The sequence below is a fragment of the Schistocerca nitens genome, chromosome 3 (genome assembly GCF_023898315.1).
Source record: "Schistocerca nitens isolate TAMUIC-IGC-003100 chromosome 3, iqSchNite1.1, whole genome shotgun sequence".
Taxonomy (NCBI): Eukaryota; Metazoa; Arthropoda; class Insecta; order Orthoptera; family Acrididae; genus Schistocerca; species Schistocerca nitens.
Window position 1 is genome coordinate 737,117,321 of NC_064616.1, and position 12,207 is coordinate 737,129,527.

Genomic DNA, 12,207 nt, shown 5'->3' on the forward strand with positions numbered 1-12,207 from the left:
ATATTTTCTTTAGGACTAGCCACAAATTCAAAAATAGTATGGAATTACCTAACACAGACAACTGAACTTCATCAATTTCTGGTAACTCAACTCGGAATTCTAAGTTGCACAATGCACATGGAACTAGTCGCCTCAGTTTGAAGTATACACTCTGGAAACAGAGGAGTAAAACTATAAATGAGTAACCTAAGGCCACAGAAGGAATGTTTCATTGTAGATATTCCATTTACAGAAGTATAAGTTTTGTACGAAACACATTACCTGAAGAAGTCTGTTTATATGCTGACTAAATGCACCAACGTGAGTTTGATGGCTTGATATTTTTGCTCGCCATACTTGTGTAAACATCTGTAGGTTTCGAACTACTTCAAGTTCATCAAGACCAGGTACAGTTTCAATGTTCACCGTGTGAAAACCTTCTGGTGGCCTTGGATCAATCAACAATGATAACTTATCCACATCCTCAGAGTCATCAATCTGAAAGTATGTATATAGTGTCATACAATTCACAGGACTGCATGCCAAGCAAATCTCATCAAAAGTTACATACTTCAAATATCCAAGTATCTTTATTTCCTGTTGATAGCTCCAGTGCTGGACGTTCATCATCTGAGTCTTCAGTATCAAATGTTGGAACCTTCCCATTAGAATATGTGTCAGGCTCCTGTACACAGTGATTACCATTATTACAGCAGAAACACACATCCAAGTATCACATATTCAGTCTCACAATATTAAAATGTGAGTACTATGACTACAATACATATCTGTTTAGCACAGACTCAACATTAAGGGGAGTTAGAATGGAAAAAAAAAATTTTTCACATTTTCAGATTTTTATCTCATTATAAAATTTGCAATTTTCTGAATAAAATGATATATATATATATATATATATATATATATAACTTATAAACTCACATGGGAAGTATTTTTTTTTATTTTTTAAATATAATCTACACCTGTTGAAAATGTTAAAATTTTTACATGCATTACTTTAAGATCTAACAAAACTGGTAATTTTTTATATAGAAGGCTGTGGATTGCTATGTTATAAAGGTTCAAATATATGTTTGTATTGGTAGCAGTGTCAAAAAGATTACTGTATCGATTCATAGTATAAACATGCATTGTATGTCAAAGTGCTAACGTTTTTCTGATGAAAAATGATGAATAGATTGGAAAATCTCTCAAAAAGTAAAGTATGATGCCAAAACAAAGTGTTTTTAAGAAACGTGGGTTTCATGGTAATAAATTTTCGAATAAAGGGAAACATTGTGTTCAACATGTGGCGTGTGAAATTACAGACAATGAAATACAGGCAAACTCGTCAGTATCTAGAGAAACACCCATTAGTGCTTCAAAGATTAAAATAAAACGTTGTGATACACAGTTTTCTCAAAACGAAAGTGGTGTAAATGGTAGGTTAGGTTATATTCTGATAGATTTACACATACTAACAAGAGTGTTAGGTGAATGTGTGTGTTGCAAAATATATGGAGGGCCAGTTAGTTTACATGAAGACAGTGAGGTATCAAATGGAGTTGCCAGGAAACTTGTCATTAATTGTGCCAGTTGTAAGTATACTGATTCATTTTGGAATTCTGATAAGTGAAAAGATAATTATTTTGAAGTATATGTTAGGTGGTTTTATGGATTGAGAGCATTTGGCGAAGGACACACTGCAGCAGAAAGAATGTGTGCCATGATGAATATGACACGCCCACCTTGTAGAATCAATAAGTATGCAGGATTTATCGGAGGTGCTGTGGAATCTGTTGCAAGTGAGTCAATGAAGGGTGCTGCAAACATAGCTGTTGGAATAAATGATGGTATGACTGACACACCAGAAGCTTTTGGTGACACTTGGCAGAAGCACAGCTATAGTTCTAAGAATTCTGTTGCTACAGTGACCAGTGTGGACACTGGAAAGGTAATAGATTTCCAGATTTTAACCAAACATAAGTGTAAATCAAGGAATGAAGAAGGTCATATCTGTGACAGAAATTATGGAGGAACAAGTGGTGGTATGGAGGCTCAAATGGCTCCAAGCGCTATGGGACTTAACATCTGAAGTCATCAGACACCTAGACTTAGAATTACTTAAACTTAACTAACCTAAGGACATCACACACATCCATGCCCGAGGCAGGATTCGAAACTGCGGCTGCAGCAGCAGTGCAGTTCCAGACTGAAGCGCCTAGAACTGCTCGGCCACAGCGGCCAGCGGAATGTAGGCCTCTGCAACTATTGAAATTTGTAGTCGATCTGTGAATGAAAGGGGAGTGTGTAACACTAAGTTCTTAGGTGATGGAGACTCAAAAACATATAACAGTGTAGTAGCCGCTCAGCCTTATGGTGAGAAGATTATCACAAAACTGGAATGTGTTGGTCATGTCCAGAAGAGGATGGGCACCAGGTTGAGGATGTTCAAACAAAGTTTGAGAGACAAGTAACTTTCTGATGGTAAAACCGTAAGAGGCAGGCTGACAGACAAAATGATAGATGAACTACAGTAGTATTAGGGGATGGCCATTAGAAATAATATTGAGGATTTGTTGAAACTGAAGCAGGCAGTATGGGCTACCTTCTCCCACAGACTGTCAACTAATGAAAACCAGTACACCACCTTTGTCCTCCTGGACCTGATTCATGGTGCAATTACCACTATGCCCAGTACTCAAACAGTTTATACAGCCATAAACATTGCATCCCAGCAGCAGTCATGGGTATCATGAAACCTATTTACAGAGACCTTGCAAATCCTGAATTACTGAAAAAGTGTCTGCATGGTCAGACTCAAAATCCCAATGAATCATTCAATAATCTTATAAGGACTCGCTTACCAAAAAATGTTTTTGCTGGAATGAAGACACTAAAGTGGGGTGGGGGTGGGGGGTCAGTGATGCTGTTATTGCTTTTAATGATGGCAACATTGGTAGGGTGAAAGTGCTACAGCATACTGGAATTACTCCTGGAGCAAACTGCATCAGAGTACTTGAACAGATGGACAAGGTTTGCATTGACAGAGCAGAGTATGCAGCACAGTCGGCCACTAAGGAGTCCAAAAAGAATAAAAATCTTGGAAAAAGATCAAGAGGATGATATACAGTATGGTGCATGGTGCTTCTGAGTGACTAAAAATAAAAAAAATTAGCATATACTAAGTGAATTACAGTCTTTCAAAACTTTAGAAGCTGTTCCTGAAAATATACATTTTCTGTTACATTTTTCCCTAAATCTCACAAACAACTTTGAATACAGTATTCAAATTTTCAGGGAGTAATAAATCACTAAATTTAACATTGTCGGGATAGGGCATGCCAACTCTCCTTATGCAAGCTTCATAAATGCCTGCAATTATCTGATAAACAATTAGTCTATGTTTGCATTCATATTACAATGACAATCATGGTATTTGAATCTGAACACCTCTAGGACAGTCAGAGATTACATACTCTTTAAAGCAAGTGTTAGAGATATTCTCATTTGGAAGTAATTCTAAAAGTTTTAGAAAATATCTGCAACAGCTATTGTTAGTCGAATCACTTCTGCAAATACTTTTCTGTCTTAACAATAAATTTAATGTATCACAGACATTCCATCCATTTCCCACATTCCATCATGTTCCCACAAGAAATAATTCTGGAACCAAAGATCTCGGAGGCAATAAAGCACGATCAAGTAACGACAATATCATGAAAAGGATAGGTGCTACTCACCATATAGTGGATATCAGCCAGAGACTGTGGTCATGTGTGTGTGGGTTGCATTTGCGTGAGCGTGTGTGTGTGTGTGTGTGTGTGTGTGTGTGTGTGTGCGCGCGCGCATTGTCTAATTCTGAATCTTATGCATGGAATTAATGTAAATAGTTTACAAGCATATTATGAGAACAAAAAAAAAAAAGAAAAAAAAAGAAAGCTTACTGGTTTGACAGTCTTTTTTTGTTGTGCCTGTCTGTGACTAAGCATCTCCGTTATACGGTGAGTAGCAACTATCCTGTTCATAATATTGTCATTATTGCATCCAAGATCAAGTAACCCAATTTTCTCCTCCAGTATTAAGATGTATATAATTTCCAATTTCATAATCTTACTGTAGTCACTACATCTTATCAAAACACACATTTCTTTCCAGTCACTTACAGCAATAAGATCACTTGCCTGTTTGTGCCACAAAGCTAGAAGCTATATAACACAGTATTACAGAGGCAAATAGTGACACTCTATTTGTCAGGTAAATTATGTGGAATTGCATTATATGAGAATTTTCACTGCTCTATAATGTACTTACTCATCTACACAAAATCTTCACCGAGATTATTGTGATCAAAAATTTCTGATCCATTCCATCACTGATGATAATCTTATAACTGCGATATCAAAATTTTGATCCACAGACTCACGTTACCGAATACAATCTATACACCTAGTACTAATAACAAATGAAATTCACCTTGAAATTTATGACATACAAGTTATCATCAAATCCAAAGTATTCTTAAACAGAATGTTTCAGTAAAAGACAAGTACTAATTCTGGTCTGTTATTGTCAGATTCAGTTGCTCACTTCTTTCGGAGAGCTCTCTCTATACCACACATTAGTTGGTTTGAAAGTATTTGTAGTCCCTTATTCTAATTTGCAGCAATTTGGTTGGCATTAGCATGTCATCAAAGCAAGATATAACATTGAGGTGTCACTTTTAAATTTGAACAGCTACAGAATCAGACGTCTGAATTGGGATAATTATGCATGGAATTAATGTAAATAGTTTACAAGAATACTATGAAAAAAAGAAAATATTAATACATTTTCCCTGCTCCCTCAGATATGTGCCTATTTGTCGATCTACAAGTGTAACTGTAGACACTGACATACGAGATTTACAAATCACAATGTTTCAAACATTTATATTTGCTATAAAGTTTAGAGTACAAAAATATACTGTTTAAAAGTGTGTTTTTAACAAACCAATCTACATGGCACAGGAAGCTGAAACTCAGTAAAATGGTTTCATGTTTGAACCACATACTCAACATTTCATACTCATTGTTTCCCGTGCTGCTGGAAAAACATTAGTTGTTTTTATTGCAGTTCCCAGAATTGCCCATATCATTTTTTGCTACTGGTGACAGTAAAGTGTACATTGTAAATAATACACAACTTATTTAATAAACTAAATTATAACTGAATTATAGCAGTGCAATTAATTAAGAAAGTAGATGCTCAAAAATGTATGTTTACTTACTGCAAGATTTTTTAACTGATATATATCTCTGTTTTTCTTAACTGTTTCCACTATACTTTTTTGTATTTCATTAAGTCTTTTCTCATCTGTCCATGGATTTGCACATGATATTTTTGGAATGGGGGGCACAGGCAATGGTGAAAGGAATATAGCTGTGCCTGTTGCTAACGCAATCATCATTTTCTCTCCAATAGCAACTTCAACCTGCAAAAGAACATCTGCAATTGAAAGGATATCTAAAATCCAAATCTGGTGGATTCAGAAAGATGTTCACTGTGTTCTACAACGGTTTAAGAACTCTGCATCACATCTCAGTTGATTTGAAAAAGAAGAGGGCATTTATTTCGTTTATTTTTAGACGCCAAAAATTTCACATGCAATTTCCGAACACAGCTGTCCTTCCCACCATTTGCAAAACAAATTATTTCATGATGCACATTAAGTTAAATTTCCCAGCCCTGTCATGATGAACAAAAAGGAGGGTAGATGGTGAGACTTGACTGTGTCAGTGTGGATCTGACTTGTCGCAAGGTGCTGAATGAGCTCTTACAGGACGCTATTCATACTAGAACTGTCATAATCAGAATGATCAGCAGAATAACTTCCTGAAACAGCTAAAACAGTTATTTAATACTTCCACATTCAGTAATGAGTTGACTTCCAATATAGGATACATTATATGGTTGTACACCAGTCATAATGGTTCACCGCATTTTGAGCCACACGTGAAATCTGTTCAGGTTAAATTCTGATGTGTATACTCAAAGCAACTCTTCCAAATATTGTGTAGATGGACGTTCCACTTGGAAGGACGTAACAAGTATCTCTTCAAGACAAGATAGTAGCTTTAGATTATCTTGTTTCAAACTTTCCTCAAAGAGTCCAACAAATTCCTACATACGTTTCTTAACTCTTCATTCACATAACAACACGTGATGTTTCTGTGTGTTTCAATCTCACTAGTATTTTTCTTGACCATGAGTTATTTCAGTCTTTCAGATTTAAGTTCTTAGAGTAATCTTTGGTTTTCTCTAACAGCAAATCAAATACTTCTGCAATCCTTACATCCTCCAGAACTGCTTTTAGAATGTCTACAGAATGTTTTATTATGGTTGCATTAAAATTTTGATTCTGTAGAGATCTGGCCAGTTCTTCAAATAGTCCAAACAATTCAATAGCAAGTGCCATATAAAAAAATATTCTCAAACTTTTCGAACCGCTTTGTGTAGCTCGCAGGATTTTCATCTGTTATTGAGCTCTGTGCATTCAACACTTTGGTCACTGTTTTCTGGACCTGGGCATAGTTTTCACTGAAATGTTTAGAAGAATATGTCCCTAAAGCTCATCAAGTTGGACACATTGGTATCAGCCTTTGAACTTTTTGATTTGGATGTGCCTTGTCGACACCAGATGGTAGCATAACATTAGTGTACAGATGTTTCCTTCTTTCTGACTCCACAATTATGTTTAAGGTGTTTATCACATTTACCTAGACACTGCACAATAGACAGTAATTTCTGGAAACACCATGTAGTGCAAGATCCAAACAAGAATTCAGTGGAGGTAACAGCTCTTTAACTGGTCGTGAAGAAGGATTACCTTCACAAGCAAGTGTCATGGTACTTCAACCAGGTCTTCAGTTCTGGTACATCATTCTTCTTCTCATCTCAAATTGTCATGAGATTTCTATAGAACATTTCATGAGCTCTCAGTGTGTGTTCTGTTTAATTCAGGCCCCTGGGTGAACTGATAATTACTAGTAAAACAACTCCCGTTTTTTACTGATTGGTCAGCAGATGTGAAAGTTTTCTGACCACAGGTTTCTATTTCCACATCACTGAAAAATTTCAACAGATTCTCAATGAAAAAGACTATAGTCATGTATTTTCAACTTTTCTATAGTTTTTTTCCAGTTACAGAAACCTTGTTTAAAAAAAAAAAAAACTTTTATTTCTGTGGGTTTCTATTGCTCACTATGTGGACAGACCTAATGCAGTCACTCTTTTTTTGTAATGTAGCCATGGACAAGACAGAAACCATTCTGATTGACATATGCTACAATTGCTTTGCAGAAAAATATAACAGAACAGAATGTAGTTAGTGCTATAAGATGTTCTGACAGCTAGTAGCTTCAAGGATGTGACTGATTCAATTATAGGCAAAGACTAGTCCCAACCAAAATACTAATCACATATTTTTCAAACAGCATAATTTTTATTAGGTCATGTTCATCCTTAAGTGATTTTTTTTTGGGGGGGGGGGGGGGGAGGGAGGAGGAGAGGAGGGGGGGAGAATACACCCTATCTCAGCCCCCCAAGACTTTACAGTACTTACGAATTATTTCTAGGCCTTGCAAGTCTTCAAGTACTGTATACATAAAGGTAATACACTCTTCAAAGAAGCACTTCTGCCTTACAGATTTAAGGAACACATTTTGAAATGATGGAAATGTCTGGTTGCAATTGTCAAGCTTGCCACTCTCCAAAATGCACTACCCAGGGCTCACAGAAAATTATTGGATATTAAAGCTCAACTTTCTTGTTCTATATAATACTGCTTATCTCATGATAATTATCATGGAATACACTCAAACAATGAATAGAAAATTTCTGCATATCTTTTACAACAAAACACATTATTTTCAATTAATACAAGTTCAATAAATTTCTAAGAACCACATTAATAGATATTGCTTACCTTGAGTCCAAAAATTGAATTCATACCAGCAAGCTTTAGTTTTATGAGTAACAATCGATGCAATTCATATTCAAGGAAAGGCAGTCCATCAGAAATTTCTTTTGCATTCAGTTCACCTCTCAGAACACGTTTTGGGCGACACACATATGCTTGCAAGAAACAACCTTTGCCCATTGTTGGCAAACCTTCAGGAGGCTCAATTGTTGTAAGCAGCACATCCGGAACTTTTCCTCTCCTTTAAAAATAAGCAACTGTGTAATGCATTGCTCTAGAATTAGTAATTAAACAAATCTGCTATATACAAACTCACCCACACACTACACACTTCATCATTGTCACCCTGAAAGGCACACTGCTTTCACTGTAAGGAATGTGACAGATACTGCATGCTGGCACATTATCACCATCTGAAGATTCCAGAACACACTGCATTTTTGGAAGAGTCTGAAAGTAATTGAAATTTTAATTTAACAGTTACTTAATTTGTACATGAAGATCTTAAAATTGAAAAATAGTCAGCACAAACACATTAGGAGTTATTCTGTAAATATGGAACGAAATGCTTGCTACTGCAATGAAAGACATGGATAATAATTCAAAAAATACTTTAGTAGTAAAGGAGACCACTGATCAAATAGCAGATGGTTCCAGATACCAAAATGAGGTTTTTCACAACTGATAGTACACTGAGGGGCACAGAATGTTTTGTATTGATAATGGTCTCAATTATTTATCAACTGATATACTGAAATAAGTTTGTTTGTTGCAGAGCTCTCACGCCATGCACCATCATTGTATGCAGCAAGACAGACCTATGCTGCTAAGATAAAATCTCATTTCTTATACAACATAGCTACAGAGTCGGTTGTGATTTTTGTAGCATGTGGAACTATGGCATAAGCAAGCTTCTGGTGCATCAGATGGGGCTTAGGAAAAATATTTCAAATATGTGTATATTTCTAGGTTTTTTGTGAAAACTACTCCAGTTATGTCAGGCAGTTTTCCATTTAAACCCTCCCCAGAGCTGCTTACTTGTCAAAGCCGAAACATAAATGCTCGTTGTTAATACTCCATGATGATAAATGCCCCATTGACAGAATTTAAAAAACTATTATAACAACTTTCTTAGCTCTGAAATAAAAAAAAAAAATCTAACCTGTATTTGCCTGGGGGTGTTGGAATGCTTCTTAAACAGGAAACACCTGCTGCCAGACAAATGTGTCTACAGGTACTACTTGAAATTGTAATTAGATAGAATACACTTAAATAAACTAAACATTTTATTCAGAATGGCTACCAATATGTCACCCACAAACTAAATAATTTTCTTAATGAAACGTTGTGTACTTTACTGAGCCAAGTGCTCAAATTGTTTACCATTAACTGCAAGGCATATTTGCAATCACCATTGGAGAGATAAATGAACAGACGAACGTCTGTGCAGTTGCTTAAAGTGGTGATTCAATGGTGCTTATCATTTGGTGCAGTTGTGGTCAGTGCTCCATACACAAAGAAACCAGGAGTAGTCAAATCAGGGAATCTGGCTGGCCATTGTACCACAGCATTCTGTCCTATCGAATGCTCAGGAAACTTTTCATTCAGTATCTGCACCTGGGCAGCCGTCATGTTGGAAACACGTACACTGTCACTTATGCAGTGGTACATCTTCTAGAAGAGCAGGTAGAATTTTTGTAAGAAAGTGTGCATATGTATTTCCATTCAACATCCCTTGGATGATGTAAGATCCAACAATGGTATTTTCTTTGATGACACATCACACTCCTCGATAGTTGGAATTGTATGTGACAAAGCTGGCATGGATTTTCCATGGCACAATAGGGCATGTTACATAAATTTTTATTGCCATGGTTCACAAATGTTGCTTCGTTAGTAAAGAGCACACATTGGAAAAATGTGTTGTCTCCCAGGTGCTGCAGATCCGACAGACAGAATACTATACGATGTTGGAAGTCATGTCTTTTGAGGGCCTCATGTAGTGACAGATGCTAGGGTGGTATTTATATTGATGCAACGCGCAAATGTCACTCATCTGGCTGATACCACATTCCTAGGCAATATGTCTCATGCCACCATGGAGACTGATAAGTGTTGTAGCTAGAACAGTTTCTTCATGTGCTCAGCCAGTTGCAGTCTTCATACTCATCCTCTGTTTGACAATGACACTACCTGTGCACATTATTGTGCGTAGTAACTCATGCAAGGGCTTGGCATGATGGACAGTGAGGATCAGGATAAACATGCCTATACCGCCATACCTTTCTGACAGCATTTCTTTGACATTTCATCATATAAAAGTAGCATGTCTAACTCCTCTCCATTGGTGTATAAGTCTACGTGCAAAAAATGTTGAAGCAGAAATGACCTGCAAATAGATGACACAGTTCCTGCTATTTCTGCAGTGCAGACAAGTAAATGGTCAAAAGGTTTAGTACAACAATGTAGCCTGGCATGAACACGTTTACAATGCAATAGTCGATTCTGGCTGACTTGCCTTTCCATTTTACAATATTTCTTGAATTCTTTTGTGAAGAGTTTCAACCTCAAAATTAAAACAAGCGTTATATCATTGTACTCATCCTTTCATCCTTTCAAGTGCTTTCAGATGCTGTTAAAATACGTATATCATTCTACTTAAAAAATTGTAATTGCTTCAATATCTCGATTGATACAAGAGTTAATATTCTTTTATCACACAACAAAAATACGTGCCTCTTCACACTTCTTCACTTATCAACAACATAAGGGGTGTGTGTGTGTGTGTGTGTGTGTGTGTGTGTTTTTTATATATATAGAATGGTTCAAATGGCTCTGAGCACTATGGGACTCAACTGCTGTGGTCATAAGTCCCCTAGAACTCAGAACTACTTAAACCTAACTAACCTAAGGACATCACACACATCCATGCCCGAGGCAGGATTCGAACCTGCGACCGTAGCAGTCGCACGGTTCCGGACTGCGCGCCTAGAACCACGAGACCACCGCGGCCGGCTATATATATATAGAGAGAGAGAGAGAGTGAGAGGGGGGGGGGGGGGGAGAGTACACACAAAATTACTACTCAGTTACCAATGGAAGCAGTGAACTGAACGCTGGCATCCGAGAGGTTTTCATCCTATTTAAATGCAGTATTGTTTAAATTGTTCTAGTTAGTTAGTTAGTTATGTGTTCCATTAATAAATCTCATGGTAACCATTATGATGTGGAACATGCCAAACGCATAAGAAATGCACACATGAATGAAGGATTTTTCATTTTCTTTTTTCTTTTTTAAAGCTTAAAATTTTTATTACCTGCCCCCATTTCCTTAAATGGCACAAAATGCATATATTATACCTATAGATTTATTTATTCCTATTCAAGACTACATCTATGGTATAGAAGGAGTTGTGAAGGAGATATGATTTCAATTTATTTTTAAAACTGTTATTGATGTCTGTCAGACATTTTATTTCATCTGGTAATTTATCGAAAAGTTTTACAGCAGCATATTTTACTCCTTTCTGTGCCAAAGATAGGTTAAGTAGAGGACAGTGTAAGTCTTTCTCTCTTCTGGCATTATAATCATAAATGTCACTGTTGTTTTTAAACTGGTCCATGTTGTTGAGAACAACTGAGTAAATGTACTGCGACGCTCTTGTAAGAATTCCTAACCTTTTAAAGAGATGTTTACAAGATGTGCAACTAGGAACCCCGCACATTATTCTAGCCACTTTCTTTTGAGCAGTGAATACTTTTTGTCTAAGTATTGAGTTACCCCAACATATTACTCTGTATGACATCAGAGAGTGGAAGTATGGAAAGTATGTTAGCTTGCTAATTTCTATATCCTCAAAATTGGCAATTATTCTGATTGCAAATGTTGCTGAACCTAGTCACTTAAGGAGAGCCAAAATATGAATTTTCCAATTAAGATTCTCATCTATATGCAAACCCAAAAACTTAGTATGCTCTCCCTGGCTACTAACTTCAGTTGATATGTTATATTTATTGAAGGAACTGTACTCCTTGCAGTAGAAAATTGGGTGTACTGTGTCTTTATTTATTTATTTATTTATTTATTTTTCAAATTTCAGAGCAAGCGCATTCACAGAAAACCAATCTATAATTCTTGCAAAGATATTATTTTTATCATTTTCTATTGGAGTTTCTTTTACTGGATTAATAATGATGCTTGTGTCATCAGTACACAGTGTCCGTTTAACTTCTTGTTTCAGATAAGAAGGGAGGTCATTCACATATAT

The 12,207-nt window shown here is 36.3% G+C and overlaps 1 protein-coding gene across 3 annotated transcripts in view; it reads right to left on the minus strand.

Annotated features, from left to right (window-relative positions):
• Positions 1 to 12,207, minus strand: part of LOC126248711 (C2 domain-containing protein 5) — a 219,728-nt gene that overhangs the window by 36,939 nt on the left and 170,582 nt on the right. For all 3 annotated transcript variants that reach the window (XM_049950008.1, XM_049950009.1, XM_049950010.1), the window contains 6 exons: positions 8,256 to 8,389; positions 7,946 to 8,180; positions 5,249 to 5,452; positions 551 to 664; positions 262 to 477; positions 49 to 151 (listed from right to left, as the gene is read on the minus strand). In XM_049950008.1, the coding sequence (XP_049805965.1) occupies positions 49 to 151; positions 262 to 477; positions 551 to 664; positions 5,249 to 5,452; positions 7,946 to 8,180; positions 8,256 to 8,389 (1,006 nt within the window). The remainder of the gene's footprint in view (positions 1 to 48; positions 152 to 261; positions 478 to 550; positions 665 to 5,248; positions 5,453 to 7,945; positions 8,181 to 8,255; positions 8,390 to 12,207) is intronic.